A 20,274-nucleotide genomic window follows, 5' to 3' on the forward strand; every position below is an offset into this window, starting at 1 on the left:
TCTTTTCGGAATCATTTCCCTGTTTCAGGTTGTTTTGTAGCTGTAGGCAAGTTCACTCACTTGACTAATTTGGTTCCACTTCTGAGAAGAATTTATTGATTCATAAAATTATCAAGTGTTGCTATTGGATGCATCTTTTTCAAAGCTGGCTGCAACTGTTGGCCAGTCCCAGCAGAAGCCATGTTATTGTTAGTAGAGTTATGTTGTATTATTTTATCAACTTTTAATTTGATCTTTGTTTTGCGCCCATTATTAGAGATGATTTCACAGATAGCCACTCACTTTCACCCCAGCTCTTAGAGCCCCTGGGGTGTAAATGACCCAACTGCAAAATCTTGAGGTTAATCTGACCTTCAGCCCAGGCCTCACAGTAAGCCTGCTCCTTGGTTTGCTTTTTTCTGAGTATCCTAACATTTTCCTACCTCCTTTGCTCTCTGTCAGTATTTGCTCTGCCCCTTGCCTTTGCCAAATGACAGACTTCTTTTTTTTTTCTATCTCACGTTGTTCCTAATGCCCACCCATCATTTGGAGGGTGGAAGGAAAGGCATTGGAGACCCCAAGCCTTATTTTCCACTTCAGAAAGCTATCTCTTTTCAGATAACTCCACTGAATTGGGGTTGTCCAATAATACTTGACTAATATTAAGGCCAGAACTGACACCTGAAGAACTCAAACAAGGGTAAATAATAACCCTGTAGTAGCTGTCTCTTTCAATATCCTTCTTTTTATTTTGTTTTATTCCCTTCCAGGGCTCTTCTCTATTTTTTAAACAAAAGTTTTAATTTGGAAATTTACAGATATATACAGGAGTAGAGAAAGCAGTTTAATGAACTCCTATTTCCCATAACCTAGCCTCAATAATTATCAACACTTTGCCAATCTTGTTCCATTCCACATCATATTTTTTCCAATTTTTATTATGAAAATTATTATTATTTTGGGGGGGCACACCACGGGGCTTACAGGATCTTAGTTCCCCTATCAGGGAATGAACCCAGGCCATGGCAGTGAAAGTGCAGAGACCTAACCACTGGACAGCCAGGGAATTCCCTGAAAATTATTTTTTAAAAGTTTGAAGAACAGTACAATGATCACCCATAAACCTACCACCTACACTCAACAACTGTTAACATTTTACCAAGTTTGCTTCATTTATATACCTATGTGAACCATTTGAAAGTCTGTTTCATGCATCATGACCCTTCACCCTTAAATATTTCATCATGTACCTCTTAAAACAGCATTTCTCCTGCATAACCACAATTCCATTATCACACTTAAGAAAACTAACAACACCTCCTAAAATTTGCTAATGTTCAGTTCATGTTTGAATTTCCTCAGTTGTCTCCGAAATGTCTTATATAGCTGTTTTTCTTCTTAAAAAAAAAAACAGGATCCAAACAAGATCCACACATTACATTTGATTATCATTCTTTTAAATTTCTCCTCTTTTCCCTCCCGTTCCTTTTCCTCCTCTCTTTCTTTTCGAAGAGAACAGCCTAGTTGTCTTGTAGAATGTCCTGGATTCTGGATTTGCTGATTATCTCCTTGATGTGTTTAACTTTTTCCTTTATCCCTTGTAAATTTCCTGTAAATTGCAAATCGGGTCTGAAGGCTTGATTATATTAAGATTAAACACTTGACAAGAATACTTAATAGATGATGCTATGTACTTATTGCATCTCACCAAGGACTATGTCAAAGTTGTACTATTAGTGATGCAAAGTTTGATCACTTGGGTAAGGTGGTGACTATATGATGTTTCGATTTAAAATTTTCGGGTTTCTTTCTTTTTTTTCAAATAGTCCATGTGATATTTGGCACCAGGATAACATCCTGCTCCCTAACAAACTTTCCCTTAGAGTTTTGATGATTGATGGCACTTGCTTGAATCAATTATTTCATTTTGGGTTGGAGAATAAATGGTGATTTTCTAACTTTTTTATTTCCCTACATTCATTATATGGAACTCTTGAAAAAAGTTTTCCCTTATCGACTAGAGATGAACTACAGTTCTTCCTAAAAGAAAGGGTAAATGCTTAAATCTTTCCTTTTAATTACCAATTTTCAGAGTAAGTTGGTGTAAAAGTGACCTCCAATGTGGCAAATTAGCATTTTTTCTCTTTCTGAGTATCACTATAGACTACTGGGTTTTCCCGGCTCTTGTCAGTTTCTCCTCACACATCCCATTTTCCCGTTTCCTTTATCCATGGCGACTGCCAACTCTCTCCGCACTTACGCCTGGGCTTTCCAGCCAGCCCGCTAGGGGACACTAGTTTCCTCCCTGCCCCCCCCACACTGCCGCTCTATCATGAACTTCGCCGTCTGCTACCAGTTGTCTCGCTGGTGTCAGTGGTGTCCACGGAGCCGCTCTAGGCTGTTGGGAGGCCGTCCGTATTGCGTGGGGAGGGTTTGGACGACGCAGTCGCCTCGCCGGCCCCCGGGGCGGTTAGCGCTTCCGGGGTCGGAGGGTGCGCGGGGTTGAAAGCGGGCCGCTCCGCCCCGTCCCCCTCCCAGACCAGCAGAGGCAGCAGCCGGAGCAGCCGCAGCCTGCGCCCTCTCCCGCCCGCCCGCCCTCCGCCCGCCCGCCCGCCCTCCGCCGCCCTCCACCCGCCCCGGGGTCTCTTTCCCCCTTCCTCCTCCTCCTCCTCCACCCCCCCCTTCCTCCTCCGCCCGCCCGCGGGGCCCCCCTCGCCTTCCCGCCCGCCCCTATTGTTCCGCCCCCGGCCTCCCGCCCTTCCCCTTCCCGCCCGCTCCCCTTTTCCCCTCAGTCGCCTCGCGCCTGCAGGTAAGCTTCAAGATTCTCCCTCCGCCCGCGGCTATAGCTCTATTTCTATTCTTGCCATCTTTCTTAGCGGTCTCCGGTCCTCGTCACGAGCCCCGACCTCGCGTAGTCCCGCGTGAGCGCCTACCTCCTCACTCTGCTTGGCCGGCCATTCACGCGAGGCCCTGGCTCCGGCGAGGCCTACTAGGCCTCGCGAAAGGCCTTCCCCCTCCCCCCCTCCCCCCCCCCCGCTTTTTCCCGGTGGCGGCTGCGCAGGAGTCAAGGAGGGCGCGCGCGCGGTAGGGGGGGGCGGCGGTGGATTTGTTGGTTGAGGCGGGTGAGGGGAGGCGATGGCCGGCTTGCTGGCCGGGCGGGTGAGCGCGGCTCCCCGCGGGGGTCAGGCGCTGGCGCAGCCACACGAGGAGGCGCTACTAGTCCGGCTCCTCCCCCTGGATCGCAGCGCCCCCCCCCGACCGAACCGTTTATTTTTTTTCCCGTCTTTTCTAGTGGAGGGATAGGGGGTGCATTTTTTGAGTGGAAAATGCTTGGATGACCAAGGGGAGGGGGGCTGTGGAGTTAAAGAAAGGGTAGACGGGCTCCCAGTTACCGAGTTATGCAGGACGTTCTCTCGAGGTAACGAATTTTGAAATTACAAAATGCCGCTGTAGACCCAGACCGAGCTATTTATAGGAGAAGGGGTAATGGACTGCAGGATTAACAGCTGGATTCCTGGGATTGGGTACACTGACGTTGACCTAGTCAGGAGAGAAGTATGACAGGGATTTCTTGGATGATTTGGAGTTGGAAATGCACCTTTGTTTCTTACCTCAAGAAATGGCTTCAAATAGGTTTTCAATTTTCTTGCCCTTTCGAACTTGCATTTATTGTGGTATTTGTAACGTGCTTCCTATTATGTGAATGGGGATAAGGAATTAAACTGCCAAATTTTTACCATGTCTTACTGAAAAAAGAAAGTTTTCTGCACAGACTTAACTCTCTCTCCCCGTTCCCCTCCTCACCCCTAGCACTATTGTTTTTCCTTGAGTGAAAAGTGAATTCTGGGATTTTGCCAGTAATTAATTATATTCTGGAAATGGGGGAATGAAGTGCTTTGGGGATGCCTCAGTCACCTCAGTCACTTACTTGAGGTAGCCATAGGGCAGCTTGCCATATACAGAATGGTTTGGCAGCCACTTAAACACTTTAAATACTTAGGATATGTATGTTTTGTGTTAGAGCAAAGTTAAAACGGTGGCTGGTTTTGTGAAGGGGGAAGACTGGGTGTAGGAGAGAGATCACTGATGTTGTTTTGAAGGGATGGGTACTAAAAATGTCACTGGAGAAATTTCACAACTTTGGGAAGAACCACTCTTAGGGCCTAAAGAGGTGTTGTAGGCTAAGGTATATCCAAAAACATTCTTTCTACACGTAGTCAATTATTCTAAAGCAGAAATGTTAGGAACATTTCTTTAGAGGATACGTGGGGAAAGGGCCTCAGTAGGAAAGGCTCGTTACTGCTGTTGTTTAAAACAACTACACAATAAATTTTTAGCAGTACCAGTTTTAATTTCGATTGTTTCCTTTGGAAGAAAATTTAAGATTTAATAGATTTGAATGAAGACTTGAGTGGTAACAGAGGTTAACACAGAAGCAAGGAAAATTTTCAGATCTTGAGTGACTATCAAGCTAGGTTGGGAAAAGAGGACTCAGGCTGCACTTAATGTATTGAGTCATTTCCCAAAGGGGAATATGGAACCCAGCCTGCAATAGAAGGCATTTCACATGCTTTTTCAATGAGGTTTTTGATGTAAATCTTTTAAAAATTATTTGGTGGCATCTATTGACATTCAAAATTTTAATGTGAGATGCCTCTTATCAATTTCTTTACCTAGAAATTGCTGCCAGTAAGAACGTTTACATGTGTCCTCTCTAGCTTTCAACCCAAGAAGCTTCCTAACAGGGAAGCGAAAGGTCGTTGCCCTGAGTGTAGTTGATTAGTTTGAGGTTTGCCCTCATGATTTCCAGGTGTTTCTGTATTCTCTTGAAGCTTATTCTGCTGAAGGACAACTGGTGCACGTTCAGCAGTTCTCTTAGAACCATTGCCAATTGAAGGAATCTTTCACATCCTGAGAGTCAGCGGAAACCATACCGTTAATGAGAGCAGACTGGAAAGTTGCCTTCCATACTCTGTAACAGAACCTGAGCTGTTAATGCAGTTGTGCTGGATGTATATAAGCCTGCCGACTGATAGACTGTCATTTAAGGAAAAGAGTTCATTAGAAAACATTGATAATGGTTAAAGTAAATTTCTGTTGTTTTCCTACTCTGATTTTCGTCATGTTTTCATTTCAGTTTTTGACTTTCACCCCCACCAGTGACCAAAGACTTGACCACTCAAAGTCCAGCTCCTCAGAACACTGCTCGACATGGACACCGGTGTGATTGAAGGTGGATTAAATGTCACTCTCACCATCCGGCTACTTATGCATGGAAAGGTATGCACCAGCTTGGGAAATTGGGTCATAGTAACTGCTAGGGGAGGGGCCAGGAAGAGAGGGCATGGATCTCGGAGCTCATCAGATTAGCACTGTGGGGTGTCTGGCTTTAGAACTCTTCTCTAGCGGAGTAGATGAGAGTGTAGTGGGAAAACGAACAGACTTTACTAGGAAGCGCCACTGAGCAGGAAAGGCTTAACCAGAGGCTAGAGCCAAAGACTGTCTCATACCTGGATGATAAGTTTTTCTCATGGATGTTGCTATAGCTTGTGATAGGTAGATTTCCCCTGCCCAAACAATTTTGGGGTAACTTTAAGGTGGGGTGATATATTTGGTATTTTAAAAAAGGATTTACATTAAAGATAGCATTTAATTACTCCATTATTTCTTCACAGTTGTTTGATAGCTTTGCTTATATTTTGAGCAAAGAAAATAATAAGCCTGTCCATTCCTTTTCCCAATAAATCTTAGTTTTTCCATTGCTTTGGACTGTTAAAAATTACTTTTTGTGATAATGAACGCTTCAGATTTCCTCATATTTGACACTAATTTTCTCCATTGCAGGAAGTTGGCAGTATCATCGGGAAGGTAAGACATCACTTCAACTCTAATTACTATTTAGTCAGTCTGCATTTAAATAGCAGTTGGAACTCACTCTTGACTTTTCCTCTTACAGAAAGGAGAATCAGTTAAGAAGATGCGTGAGGAGGTGAGTTATTGCGGATGGGGGGGTTAAGGGACTGTTAACTTGGGAAGTAAAAAACCTTTAAAACAAAAGCAAAAAAAAATTTAATGAGAGATTAGAAGGGGGAATTTTTTTTTTTGGCCGTGCGGCATGTGGGATCTTAGTTCTCCGACCGGAGATCAAACCTGCACCTGCTTCAGTGAAAGTGCAGAGTCTTAACCACTGGACCGCCAGGGAAGTCCCAGAAGGGAGGAGATCTTTTTCTCTCTCTCTCTTTTTTTTTTTAGATTTATTTATTTTATTTTTGGCTGGGTTGGGTCTTCGTTGCGACGAGCCGGGGGCCACTCTGTTGCGGTGCACGGGCCTCTCATTGTGGTGGCTTCTCTTGTTGCGGAGCACAGGCTCCAGGCAGGTGGGCCCCAGCAGCTGTGACACGCGGGCTCAGCAGTTCTGGCTCACGGGCTCGAGCCGCAGGCCCAGTAGTTGTGGCATACGGGCTCAGCTGCTCCACGGCATGTGGGATCCACCTGGACCAGGGCTCGAACCCGTGTCCCGTGCATTGGCAGGTAGATTCTTAACTACTGTGCCACCAGGGAAGCCTGAGGGGGAGATCTTAATAGGAGAAGCTTGTATTTTTCTGGCGCAGTTATTTGTAATGACAAATAGTATGCTGGGAAATGTAATTTTAGGAAGTCTCAGGTCATTCAAGACTTAAAGCAGCTTCTGTAGTTCATGTTTGAGGACAAATATGGAGCACTATTTGAAGTGATGTCGATATTGCCTTGTGTCAGAATCATGTATACAGGCAGTTTCTTGCCCATCTTATTTAGGAGGGATTATATATTTGTGCGTGTGTGTGTGTGTGTGCGCGCGCGCGTGCGCGCACGCACGCACTCAGATCTTTTTCTCTTTAACCTTTTGGCTCTGTTTCCTATCCAGAGTGGTGCACGTATCAACATCTCAGAAGGGAATTGTCCTGAGAGGATTATCACTTTGGCTGGACCCACTAATGCCATCTTCAAAGCCTTTGCTATGATCATTGACAAACTGGAAGAGGTTTGTTGTTCCCTGCCCCTCATTCTTTATTTTGTGCTTCTAGGTAGTTTAATGATTTCTAAGGGCTTTTAAAATTCAAGGACAGACTAGATCATAAAACTCCGTAAATGGGTTCTTTGCTCCCATTCATCATCCCCCAAATTGGACCATTTGTAATTAAAAAAAGATGTCACTTTAATCGGTAGAAAAATACAATTGTCCCTTGAACAACATGAGTGTGAAGTGTGCAGGTCTACTTGTACTTGATTTTTTTTTTTTTTTTAATAAATACGTACTACACAACACGTATTGTAGAACTACACAATCAGAGGTTGCTTGAATCTGTGGATGCAGAACTGCGGATAAGTTAAGTTATACGTGGACTTCTGACTGGGGTGGGGTGTCGGCACCCCTAACCCCCAACTGTAGTTTGAGTGCTCACTTTGGCAGCACATAAACTACAATTGGAATGATACAGAGAAGATTGGCGTGACCTCTGTGTAAGGATGACACGCACATTTGTGAAGCATTCCCTATTTTCCAGTTATAAAATAAGTAATGGGAGGTTAACTTTGTTTGGTGGCAAACGGTTATTACACTTACTGTGTTGATCATCTTGTAATGTATTTAAATGTCAAATCACTATGTTGTACATCTGAAAGCTAAATAGTGTATATTGACTATACTTGAATAAAAGAGCCCCCAGAAAAACCCCCAAATAGTTTGACTATTATCAGGGACTCTAAAAAATGTGTGAAAAACCAGCATGTTTTATTTCTTAACCAGCAGTTTTGAAGGTATGCCACCACTGTGTTGGTAATTATGTCCCCTAATTCATAGTTGAGTGGACTAAATTAACATGCTTTTGTTAGGAGCCCTTCTGAACACTAATATATTCCATAAATACAGGTATCTCCCAACCCTGGATGCAGTTATATATTTTAAAAAAAAATCTGGTAACTGTGTCTATACTATACTTGAGCTATACTTGAAGGGAGGGAATGCGTTTTATAAGTGATCAGAAGCAAAATATCAATACCAGAAATTTTCTGACTGAAGGAAGTTTTTTTAATAATTAACTGGTTTCAACCTTAAAATGCTGAACAACCATTGCCCTAGGTCCAGTCTTCAGCTTCCTCCCACTTCTGCAGTAATAGTGCTAATCATGCATTTGACATTGCAGGCAGAGGAGAGCTTCGGGGCTGCTGCTTGATGCCTTAATGGTGCCTGAAATCTTATCCTTGCCAAGATCAGAAATGTTATCCTTTGATCTGCAAGACCCTGCTAATCCAGAGCTTGTAGCTTTAAAAAAGTTCAGAAAATCTAGCGACTTCCCTGGTGGTCCAGTGGCTAAGACTCGAGCTCCCAGCGCCGGGGGACCAGGTTCAATCCCTGATCAGGGAACTAGATCCCACATGCTGCACCAGAGAGCCTGCGTGCCACAACTAAGACCCGGTGCAGCCGAATAAATATATTTTTAAAAAATTCAGAAAATCTATTCATGCTTTCAACAAATAAGAAGCATGTTCTTGACTTTAGGGGCTTATGTTTGAGGAGTTCCCAGGTCTAGCTACTACATAGAGATTAGGCTAAAACCATTTAATTCTCAGAAGGCTAAACTTAACTAGTTTAAAGCCATGACTTTCAGATGCAGCATATTGTAACTGGAAAGACTATGGGCTTTGGAACCAATACAGTCCTTTAGTTTAAAATCTACAGCTTTTTAGATGTGATTGGGGTAGGTACTCAGCCTCAATTTCATTATCTGTACAATGGTACTATTACCAAGAAATTAAGACAAGGATAAATGGAAGTACAGTATTTAATCTTTATGTAGTTTTCTAAGAGAACAGAATTGGTTACTTGAATTTGTTTTGTTTTGTTTTTTTTTTTTTTGCGGTACACGGGCCTCTCACTGTTGTGGCCTCTCCCCATTGCGGAGCACAGGCTCCGGACGCGCAGGCTCAGCGGCCATGGCTCACAGGCCCAGCCGCTCTGCCGCATGTGGGATCTTCCCGGACCGGGGCACGAACCCATGTCCCCTGCATCGGCAGGCGGACTCTCAACCACTGCACCACCAGGGAAGCCCGGTTACTTGAATTTGGATTGCATTGTTTTATCTCTTAATATTTAATTTTGTCTTCTACTGAGAAAACTCTTTAATTATCAAAGTAAGTTTTCTCTCTACCAAGAACACTTCCGGTGTGAAGGAAAATATATTTAGGGCTAAACCTGAGGACGTTTGTAGGCCATTTTATCTTTTCAGAAATAGGGTTTTGGGGGGAGGCAATATTTGAACCTTTGTTGATGCAGATTGTGACATAATATGTCCCTTGTAAGGTTCTTTCATGGCAGTTATGGGTTCCCAGGGATCTGTTTAAACTTTTATATTCTGATGTTTTGACTAATTTCTTGTTGTAGGACATCAGCAGCTCTATGACCAATAGCACAGCTGCCAGTAGACCCCCAGTCACTCTGAGGCTGGTGGTCCCTGCTAGTCAGTGTGGCTCTCTCATTGGGAAAGGTGGTTGCAAGATCAAGGAAATACGTGAGGTTGGTAACTTGTGCTCATTTTCTTTTTGAAATGTAAATTATTCTAAATGTGCTTCTTCTATTAGCCTTTACTATGTCTAGGAAAAGTTTGTGTTCATTGAGATGAAGATTTTTATTAAAGTAATAGTGCTAGAAGACTGTAATTTGCTTGATATATGTGTATATATATATTTTATATTCCATATATTTTAACAACAATAAATCAGAAAAGTTAACCAGAATTTCCACCTATTGCATATGACCCATTGGCAACTTTTCCATGAGACTACGTTATCTTTTTTTTATGTTTAAAGAGCTTTCAATTTGATCGATAATATCAAGTATTTTTCTTGGCCAAATCCCTAAATAGCAAGGGGAAAATGAAGGTGTATTGGGATGTAGTTGTAATTCTCCCTTTTAAATTATGGAAGTTACATGAAATTGTGGAAGCTTTTAATTATATCTGGGAGTTATTGAATTGGATGTTGGAATGAAATTTGAATGGCTCCTAAAGGAAAACTAATTGTAGTTTTTGGGAGCCTTTTGTACATGCCATGTGAGCAGGGATTTTGATTTTGTTCATTGATGTATTCCAAGTACCTGGGGTGGTACCTGGCACATATAGCATGGGCTTGATATAAACATTTGTTAAATAAGAGAATGAAAGGTGGGTGATATTTGTGGGTATTTTGTTTGATGGCCTACAGAGCTATCATTAGCTGAGAGGAAACTGTCTAGAGGGACCCTTTTCTTGAGACCAGGTTAAATTTACGCTGTTATTCAGCCTTATTTTCAGCTTTCAGAGGATAATTTATAACTGATTAAACAGTCTTATCTGGAATAAGGGAAGAGTGGGAAGGGAGGATAAAAAGGGTAAGATAGGAGATGGGATAAGTGTCTACTGAGCTTTAGATTCTTAAGATTTCTGCTGGGAGATACTGAAGAGTATGAGCTGTTTTTTCTGATTTTTAAATTTTTTTTACCCCCAAAGAGTACAGGGGCTCAGGTCCAGGTGGCAGGGGATATGCTCCCCAACTCAACTGAGCGGGCCATCACTATTGCTGGCATTCCGCAGTCCATCATTGAGTGTGTGAAACAGATCTGCGTGGTCATGTTGGAGGTAAGCCCTCAGGCTCATGCTGAGAATGGGGGGAGGGTGATTTAGGGAGACAGACTGATCTATATTTAGTAAGACTAGAATTAGGTGAGGCTGTTAGAAGCCTTCAGTGGGGGTGGGGAAGAGGTTCCCTGAGTTCATATTTTCCTTCCCCCAGCTTTGACTTTTCTTATAGTGCAAGCAAAAATAGAAACTAAGCAGTGGTGATCATTTGGTTTACAGTGATTTTAGCAGAGTTGGTAGGGGAAGATTCACTACTAGGAATGAGTGGACAAAAGATGTATCTGGGTTCCTGAGAAGCTAAGTTAAATTGCCTTTCAGATTACAATATTTTAGCTACATGCAACTTTGATATATTCTTTAAATTAATTTCTGATGAGGCAGGATTATATTCAGAATGCTGTATGTATAAAAAAAAATGTATCCATAATGATGTTTCTGAATGACTTATGAGGTTCTGGTGGATGCTATTCAATTAACAAGAATAGCAAAATTAAGGGGAATTAAACCTTTTTAGAATTGTCATAGGGAGTTGGTCCCATATTGGTGAGAAAGGAAAGTAGAATTTTCAAGTAGAGTTTAGGAAAATATTGATTGAGCCTTTGAACTATTTATGGACAGTCCTAAGTGCAACATTTGGGAGTTTTATTTCCTATTTTGTCTTTATTTCCTATTCAGGCCAAAATGTAGGATCTTAATTACCAACTCAAACGTACATATGTACACATACAGGTTTTTCGTGTTAATTAGACTTATTTGAACACATGGAAATAATGCCTAAATTATTACAGGGGAATCTGCCTTGATGAGAATTAGTGTGAGCTCTGTAGTCCACGGACCATCTTACTGCTTTAAAGGCAAATAACTGCAGATGATTTGAGATTAGATCTAGCCAGAGACAACGTTGGTAGGTGAGGGAATGGAAATAATACAGTTTTTAATTTAACTGACCTGTGTGAGCTTAAGCCACACAGCTGAAGCAGCTTTGAAACCTTATCTCTTTTTGTTTTTTTCCCCTCTGACTCTCTCCCAGTCCCCCCCGAAGGGCGTGACCATCCCGTACCGGCCCAAGCCGTCCAGTTCTCCAGTCATCTTTGCAGGTGGTCAGGTAAGAAATTTTTTATTGGTGGGCTAAGGTGAACAAGGATTATGTCTGAAATGTCAAAACTTTGCCAGCAGCACACCAGGCCACTCTGCATGCTTGCTGAAACCTGTACTCTGGCCATAATTTGACCTGCTTTCAGTTTTATTTATTTTTTGTACTGGAGAAAGCTATGAATGCTATCTTATTTAATTTTTAGCAGGCAATGGGAGTTTTGTAGGCACTCGGAAGAGGTAATTTACTTAGTAATTTAAGGTGGGTTGGGTTAGAAGAACGGGTTAAATTGCCTTGGTGTCACTACTTCTTTCCCTACCCCACCCCATCCCATGTTTTTTCATGTGTGGGGTGTTCTTTAGAGGTCTGAATAAAGGTAGCAAAGAGTTGGACCTCTGAAAGAGATTCTTGGATGGTGGTCTCAAATTGGGGGTCCTGAAATTGAGTGTCCTACAAACTTCCCCTTCTCCCCACCTCACCTCCCCTACTCCTACCCCTTCACTCCCAAACTCCAGTGTGTTGTCCCCGGGCTCTTAACCTCATAAACACTGGTTTGAACCCACATGGCATAACAAATCAGCTGGGGTAAGGGTTCAGTGTCTAAGAATAGAAGGGGGAGAGCATGTTGGGTCTGTGACCTTTGGTGTTAGAGTAAGAACACCAAAGCACCTCTTTGGCCTCTCCTCCTTCACCCACCTAAACTCTGGTTCCTTGGCACGTGGTTTATTCTGAATTTAGATTTTTATGACAAAGGGCACTGATTAGCACCATGGTTTTATGCTTTTTGGTTAGTATTTGAGGAGTAGGTAGGTTTTTAAAATATTGAGGTTCAGGCTGAAATAGTGACCTTGATTTTGGTAGCTGCCTAAACAAGTATAGTGCTCAAAGTGCCTTTTCGTACATGGGGCTGACCTGTTAAAAGCACAGATATTCAACTAGTTCCATCTTATATTTGAACTGGAGAAGCACTTAAAGTCCATCTCATTCATATTCTATTGAGTTGTCATAAAACTGAATAAGTTTTGGGGGACTTAGTTTGTCTTGTAGTTCTGGAAGCGTTCACAAGAAATTAATCATCTCATAGTTTAGTACCTTGCTTTTAACACTAGCCTTGTACAAACTGGTTTGGTCAAAGGGCTCTCCATGAGTCTGGATAGTTAGGCAGGATAAACAGGCCCAGAGTCAGTGTAGCAGGGAGGTTTAGTTCTAGGCGTTTTCCCTTCTACCCTGGAACTACAAGTTCCTACTCTTCTGGATTCTTCCACTCCCACTTGGGATTATCTAGAGTCCATACTGCACAGCAGCAGTCCTCTCCATTTACAAGTCTTCCTTCATTTCCCTTTCCTTCCCTCCCCTTCCCACCCACCCCTTCTTACCTCTTTGCTTTCCTTCCCTCCCTTCCCTTTATTCAATTGACCACCCTCTAAAAACTTGCAGCTTCTTCTTCCATGAGTGGCCCTGTCTTGGATTATTCCCATGGGCCTTTTTAAATGGACCAGTTCATGCAGTGTCCACAGATGGACCTGTGTCTTTTGTTCCTCTGTGACAAAGTGGGCTCTGTAGGGGTTCAATTTAATCGCACACTGACCAGGAGCTGGCATCAGCTCTGTTGCCCCACCCCTTCATTCTGACTGAAAATAGCCCAATTGTGCAGTGTGAAATCTGCCACCATAGGTAACTTTTTTTTTTAATTCACTGATTGCAGCTCGTTTCAAATTGTGTTGTGAGCTCCTTTTTAAAGGAAAGGAAAAAATTAAACAACTTTTTTTGTGTGAATTTCATGCTGGTGACAAGGTGCCGGATTGACAGCCCTGGAGACTGAAATCCTCTATTTATCCACAGGACAGGTACAGCACAGGCAGCGACAGTGCGAGCTTTCCCCACACCACCCCGTCCATGTGCCTCAACCCTGACCTGGAGGGACCACCTCTAGAGGTGAGAGGGGATGTTCAGTCTCCAAGGCTCACTCAATCCTTCCGCCTCAGCCGAGACTGCCAACACGCGGGGGGCCAGTGGCGCTGGTGATTTTTGTGCTGTGGACACCACCTGTCCACGGGGACCTGGACTGACCCCCCCACCTCATTTCACACAGGCTGCGTAGCCCACCAGATGGTAACACCAACTCTCTTTTTTTTTTCCTTTTTTTTCCTTTTTTTGTTCAACCCCTTTTCCCTGTCTCCTACTCCTCCTACCCCATTTTCACCTTCCCACCCCAACCTGGGTGCACTTTTGGGGGTACTGGCCACTGTGATGTGAGAAGCCTCACATCCTGTGAACCAGCTGCTCCTTCCTTCCCCTCCCTTCCCGATTCTCCTTGTCCCCACCCCATTGCCCTGAAGACCCAGCTCCCTTTTCGGGAGGTTATGGTGTGGGGGGAGGAGGGTGTAGTGGGAGCTGCAAGTGCCTTTTATGGAGGGGAGGTGGGAGAAGGCAGGACTTAGAACACAGTGATTTTTTTGTGTGTGTATGTTCCTATGGTCAGCTCCCTAGTGCTAGGGACCCAACAAGCTTCCAGTGCACTTAAGGTTTTTAGGCAGATGTAGAGAAAAATAAGATAGGAAAAGGGAAGTGTTTCAAAACATGCCATGTAGGTTTGTGCAGATAAAAATCATTCATGTCACCATGATTGGTAGAAGGGTTGGGGTGGCTGAGGAAAGACCGTTTTCCTTCTAGGCTATCTTGTACACAGGGAGAAGGAAGGGGGCTCGGGCAGTCGAGGCATTGTTTAATCCCACTTCCCACGTTTTCATTAAGAAACAGATGTGTTATTTTGTCTTTGATTGCAGGGAACATGGCTCCCTTTATAGGCATCCCGGAATAAGCCATCATATTAGGGTTTAAAGAAGGCCAACAGGTCTGACTGTATTTGTGAGATACCATCTACTGCCTCAACCCCTGGCCTCCCTATTCTCTAGTTCAACTCTGGCTTCCTGGCTAGTTGAAATCTGTCTTTTTCCCCCCACTGGGTGGCTGTCCGTGATTGGTTTTTAATAGGAACTGTTTTCCTCCTTTTGTAGGCCTATACCATTCAAGGACAGTATGCCATTCCACAGCCAGATGTAAGTTTTGTTTTCACTTCTTGTTTTGAAAAGTTCCTTCTCCCGTCCAAAATTGTCTCTTTTCTCCATGTAGGCAGGAGTGAGTTGGGTCTTAAACATTTGCAGTATTGTTTTCCTCACAAGGTGAACTCCATATTTTGGCCCTTAAATAATCTTTAATCAGGACATAGTAGCACCTTGTTTTTGCCATTTAATCCCTGGAAATTATAATCTGGCAGATTATTAGATTCTGCTTTCTCCCATGTTCCAGATTACTCTAAAAGAGAAATGTTCCACGGTATACTGTCATTTGTTATCCCAGGGCACAGTTTAAATTGACAGTGGGCTGTGCATCTCTGCTTGGAGTCCTTTCCATGGCGGGGGATGGGAGGTGGGAGGTTGGCTTTGCCCTTCTTCTGTACTCCTCAGTCTGAGGTGACAATTTAAAAAGCATCTGGAGGGGTGGGGAAAAGGGGTTTATTTACACAGGGAGGGATAGGAAGCTGAATATTTGGGAATTCAACTCAATAAAACCTTCTTTGTCACTAAAAACTCCAACTTAAAAAGTGCTGGTATTTAGACTTCAAGGGCATTTCTTTCTGCACTTATCCTCTACCCTTACTAACTCTTTCAGGTGCTGAGCTTTAGATTTGGGAAGTTAAGATTGGCTCTTGGTTAGTGATAGCCCCCAGGAGGGGAAGTAGACTTGAAGAGGGATGGTTTTACAACAGCCAGGACAGTTTATATAGATGAAGAAAAATAGCTGTAGAAATCATGGGGTGGGGGTGTGCTAAACCCAGTTTGGTTTCACCTTAATCTCTCTCCTCCTTGCAGTTTCCCTGCCCCCTCATCTCCTTCCCTCCTCCCAGTACTGACAGAACCCTGCATGGTGTGTTTTCCCTAGCACCACTGCACAGTTTGTTTTCCTAGCCTGTCTGTGCTTGTCCCTGGGGCAACTGTTGCAATGGCTGCAAACACCTTCATTAAATAGCCCACAGGGGGATGGTTGTCAGGCGGGTGCTGCTGCTTGTCTTTTCACACACCCCAAATGCGCTCATTCTCTTTGTACTGATACCCTTTCTATTTCTAACCCTTACCTTCTTGTTGTGCCCATCCCCAGGATGGTGATACCAGCCCCATATCTTACCCTCTGTCATAGTTTGAGTAGTAGCCAACTTTGGGGATCAGGAGCTCTGCATTTTCAAATTTGAATGTGCTTGAGCCCTGACTGTTTTGCTCTTCTAATGCCAGCCTCTTCTGTTTCCTTCCTGCAGTTGACCAAGCTGCACCAGTTGGCAATGCAACAGTCTCATTTTCCCATGACGCATGGCAACACCGGATTCAGTGGTATGGATACCTCAGTGTTTATTTCTGTAAGGTGTAGTACAAGACAGAGGCCAGCCCCAAGGTCTCAGTTTGACATCTGTTTAAAACAAACTTCATTACCCAGCATCCTGCTGGTTTAAACTTGCCTGTTTTCTATGGCTAAACCAAAGGAGGTAATGTGTTTGTTAACTTGGTTTTCATTTGGGGTGAGTTATTCTAAAAGAGAAAAAAGACCCTGGAAGGTTTGGGGTGAGGTCTGGGGATGCTTGTCAGGCAAAGGGTAGGCTGATATTTCTTCTAACCCATCTTCGCTGCTGCCCCTTTGATCTGATTGGCACCCCCTTTCTCTCCACCAGCTGTTCATAGACCTGGGTAGAAACAATCCATTTGTGCCAAATTGTGTAGTGGTTTTTGTTTTTGTTTTGTTTTGTTTTGTTTTTTTGGGCTTTTTTTATATATATATAAGGAATAACTTGTCCGATAGGGTTAGGATGAGACCACCAAACTCATTTTCACTTGTATCTTAACAGGCATTGAATCCAGCTCTCCAGAGGTGAAAGGCTATTGGGGTAATGATTAAAAAAAAAATCTGTAGTATTCTACTGTTATATTAATAAACTGGTGGGAGTCTTGTTTCACTGCCCATGACATACCAGCAGAACATGCACATGGCAGAAAGGAGCTGAGAGAGCAAAGCGGGGGTGGGCCTGGTATCCCTGAGGGTCCCTTGATGGATCTGGCCTACCCCCTTCTAAAAATGCTGAGTTTTAGCAGCCACAGCTGAGAGCAAGACTAGACTTGTGAGTTAGCCAGCTGGTCTGGTCTAGTCCAGGTGTCAGATGGGTATGGGTGTTTGCTGATAGGAGTTTTTTTTCTTTTTCTTTGGAAAACAAAACCCAGAACAAATTATTGAGCAAAAGACAGGGAATAAATCTGGAGAAACGAACTTCCCACACCTTACTGCCATCTCATTCTCACTGACCTTCAAGTGTAGGTTAGGGGTAAGGGTGTGTTAGGAGGGTGTTAATCTGATATAGGTATATTTAAAGCAACTCTGCATGTGTGCCAAAAGTCCATGGTACCCAATAACAGGCATGATATTGGCGCTGGTGATAGCATCAGGTGAGATAAAATTGGAACACAACAGCAGGAAATCCAACCAGAAAAGGGGAGAAGTGCAGAAGTACTTGTTTAGATTTTGGTCCTGAGAATTGAGGATACCACATTCCCTTGCCCCTTGCTTCCATCCCCTTACACCCTAATAGGCTGGGCTTTGCAGGAAGTGTCATGAAATCAGCCTCTTCTGTGTGTACAGAGGAACCTTTCCAGCATTATTTCTACACCCCTCTCCCCCTCTTTCCTCCTTGGAGGCTTCCAAGTTAGTGATGAATCCCAACAGCCAATGCTGGGTTTCCAGTTCGTTTTCCTTCTGTTAGGTTAATGTACAAATCAGTGGGAGTTTGTATGCTGTGCATTGAACTTCTTTGCTCTCTTCTGTCTTTTAGCAGGTTTGGATGCATCTGCTCAGACTACTTCTCATGAACTCACCATTCCAAACGATGTAAGTATATGGTTGGGTTGCATGGGATGAAAATAAGAGAATTGGTTTTAAAGAATAGAGGTCTTTTCAACGGCATCATGCCACTCTTACGAAAATGGGGTTGTAGACACCAAATTAAATTCTTAAAACTACATAAAATCTCAAGTAAAAACTGATGGAGGAAATTGATGAGCCAGAAAGAAGCTTTTTGTCTCAAATAGAAATTCCCATTTGCCTTTGTTTTTTGTAGAACCTGAAGCCTTATCTCTAATTCAGTGGTCCTTGGATGTTCTGTCTGTACTATCCCAACGTGGTAGTCACTAACCACGTGTAGCTGTTGAGAATAATAATTCAATTTCTCAATCTTACTGGCCACACTTCATGTGTTTAGTTATCACGTTATTAGTGTCTACAGTATTGGACAGTGCAAATGTTGGCCAATTTTTTACTTTTTCCCAAGACGAAAGCATTAGAAATTAGCCAGAATTCTTGTCACGATGGTGAAGTAGGAATCATGGCAGGATGAGTTATGGCATCTTTTTTACCAAAAACAGAATATACTTTTATCTTTATCCCTATCTCTGGTTAGCTAGGTTTATCATCATGTTTGCTCTGCTTTATTTTGTCTTTGGAGTTAGTACTCTGAGGAAGTGAGCTAATGCTCCTAGGAGTCATTCAGCTTAGAGTTGGCCCTGACCTGTAGTGATCAGACAGAAGAATAGGGCAAGAGTTGAGATATAATCTATAACTCAATTTTTAAAATCAGGAGTATATGAGTAGAATGTGTAGGATGCAGATAGTTTCCATTGTCATGTTTGTGGACCCAAGCTATAGAAGCCTGAGGAGTGGGGTGGAATTCTTGGACCTAACCATGCAACTCTTAATTTGGTATGCCTTGTTGTTTTTCTCCCTTAAGTTGATTGGCTGCATAATCGGGCGTCAAGGCGCCAAAATCAATGAGATCCGTCAGATGTCTGGGGCGCAGATCAAAATTGCGAACCCAGTGGAAGGATCTACTGATAGGCAGGTTACCATCACTGGATCTGCTGCCAGCATTAGCCTGGCTCAATATCTAATCAATGTCAGGTAAGTGTTCCCTATCTTTCGTGTTATTCATGCCAGCATAAGTAATGTATGTGTTGGGGGAAGTTACACTGTTAATGTAAAGTGTGGGATTCTTTGAGGGATGGAAATGGGAAGGGTAGAGATGGCAAAAGAAAAAGTTTAAAGTCTAGCTCTAGTTTTCACCCATCCTTAGTGTAGCAGAAAAAGAAACCAGTTTGTAATAAGTTTGCATGGGGTTGGGGGACGGGGAATAGGTTGTTTGCATTTGACTTTTTGATGGTTTTGGGAGTGGAAGGTATGGAGCATGTCTTCACCAGTAGGACTGCTCTGGGTGGAGCACCGACTTAAAACCAAATGTGGGTCTTGCTGTAGATGTCATATAGACTAATACTTTACTAATGGGGTTTAGGCTCCAAAGCACCCTTAATTGAAATAAGGATAATGAAGTTATGTGACAGCAAGACAGTTTCTTGGAGGCAGTCATTACCGTTTATTCTGAAAACATCCATTTTTCTCAAGTTGCCAGTGTGTGCCATTGTTCAGAGCTTGTGGAAAAGGAGAGGTACAGGTATTGGATGTTTCAGAAATGCTTAGTATTTTCCTTTCCCCCCCAGTCTCATCTCATCTCTTAATGACTTTCTGAGATTTTACTTTTTTTATCCAAACGTAGCTAATGTTAATACACACAGTTGTAGCAGGACTATTCACAGTCCAATGGGTATCCTACAAGGCATTTATATTACTTGCTTTCTCAGCACATGTGCTTAAGTCATGTTCTTAATTGCTTACTAACATCTTAAACCAGTGTTAGCAGCTCATTCCCCAAGGGACTTAGCTATCCCTTTTATGTAGACTTTTACCTAGTTGTTATTTACCTCTGTCACAGTCTCTGTTGTGCATAAAAATTTTATGGGTTCCTGAATCTAGTGCAAGGGAAAGGAATTCGTAAGTATGGGATCTATTTTTTGCCATGCTTATGCAGATCATGTATTTATTCCATGGTCTTTTATCCCCTGGTTAAGAATTCATCAGATCCCCAGTAGTGGTTCTGACTTTTGCCTATGTCTTTTGATGCCTTGAGGTATTTTCTAGTCTTTATGTAGAAAAGACTTTCCTCTGTCTAGATCTGCTTTCTTCTTCAGCTACCAAGATGTCAAATTCTTACTGTTCAGACTGAAATGGTAGTTAATTCTGAGACTGTTTGCAAAGGTTTGTTTCCTTGTTTCTAATGGGGGTGGTGGGTTGTTAAGAGGAAAGAATCGTGTTCTTGGAAGCTGGAAACCAAGCGATTTTTCTTCTGCTTGGGTAGACCTGCCCTCAGTGTTGTCAGATAGTGCTTCCACGTAACCTGCTTGCCTGACCCCTGTACTAGGTCAGTGGCTAAGTTGTAAGGAAGCAAAACGGGGTCCACCTTTGTTTCCTGATTTTAGTCACTCTTTTCAGGATCATCCTTTTTAATGAAACTGTCCAAGCTATGGATTTGGGTCAAAACTTTTCAAAGCTTCATTTAACACCAAGCAAGGACTATGTGTGCACGCAGCTAACTCTTCACTTTCTCATATTGGCCCAGTTTGAACGCAG

The 20,274-nt window shown here is 43.0% G+C and overlaps 1 protein-coding gene and 1 non-coding gene across 36 annotated transcripts in view; both read left to right on the forward strand.

The window, feature by feature from the left end:
* The window catches only part of PCBP2 (poly(rC) binding protein 2), a 36,687-nt gene that overhangs the window by 7,072 nt on the left and 9,341 nt on the right, over nt 1-20,274 (forward strand). For 2 of the 35 annotated variants that reach the window (XM_067696741.1, XM_067696740.1), the window contains 13 exons: nt 5,117-5,259; nt 5,824-5,847; nt 5,936-5,968; nt 6,884-7,000; nt 9,401-9,532; nt 10,503-10,630; nt 11,649-11,736; nt 13,567-13,659; nt 14,742-14,783; nt 16,037-16,109; nt 16,619-16,657; nt 17,594-17,649; nt 18,545-18,714. In XM_067696741.1, the coding sequence (XP_067552842.1) occupies nt 5,191-5,259; nt 5,824-5,847; nt 5,936-5,968; nt 6,884-7,000; nt 9,401-9,532; nt 10,503-10,630; nt 11,649-11,736; nt 13,567-13,659; nt 14,742-14,783; nt 16,037-16,109; nt 16,619-16,657; nt 17,594-17,649; nt 18,545-18,714 (1,064 nt within the window). In that variant the 5' untranslated portion in view covers nt 5,117-5,190. Of the gene's footprint in view, nt 1-2,539; nt 2,789-5,116; nt 5,284-5,823; nt 5,848-5,935; nt 5,969-6,883; nt 7,001-9,400; nt 9,533-10,502; nt 10,632-11,648; nt 11,737-13,566; nt 13,660-14,741; nt 14,784-16,036; nt 16,110-16,618; nt 16,658-17,593; nt 17,650-18,544; nt 18,715-20,274 lie in introns of those variants that run through there. The other 33 variants (XM_067696744.1, XM_067696738.1, XM_067696742.1 and 30 more) reach the window with 33 other exon arrangements.
* Nucleotides 7,414-7,520, forward strand: LOC137203121 (U6 spliceosomal RNA). Its single transcript, XR_010932950.1, has one exon. It is a non-coding gene; the product is annotated as a U6 spliceosomal RNA (small nuclear RNA).

This window comes from Pseudorca crassidens, chromosome 11 (genome assembly GCF_039906515.1).
Source record: "Pseudorca crassidens isolate mPseCra1 chromosome 11, mPseCra1.hap1, whole genome shotgun sequence".
NCBI classification, from domain to species: Eukaryota; Metazoa; Chordata; class Mammalia; order Artiodactyla; family Delphinidae; genus Pseudorca; species Pseudorca crassidens.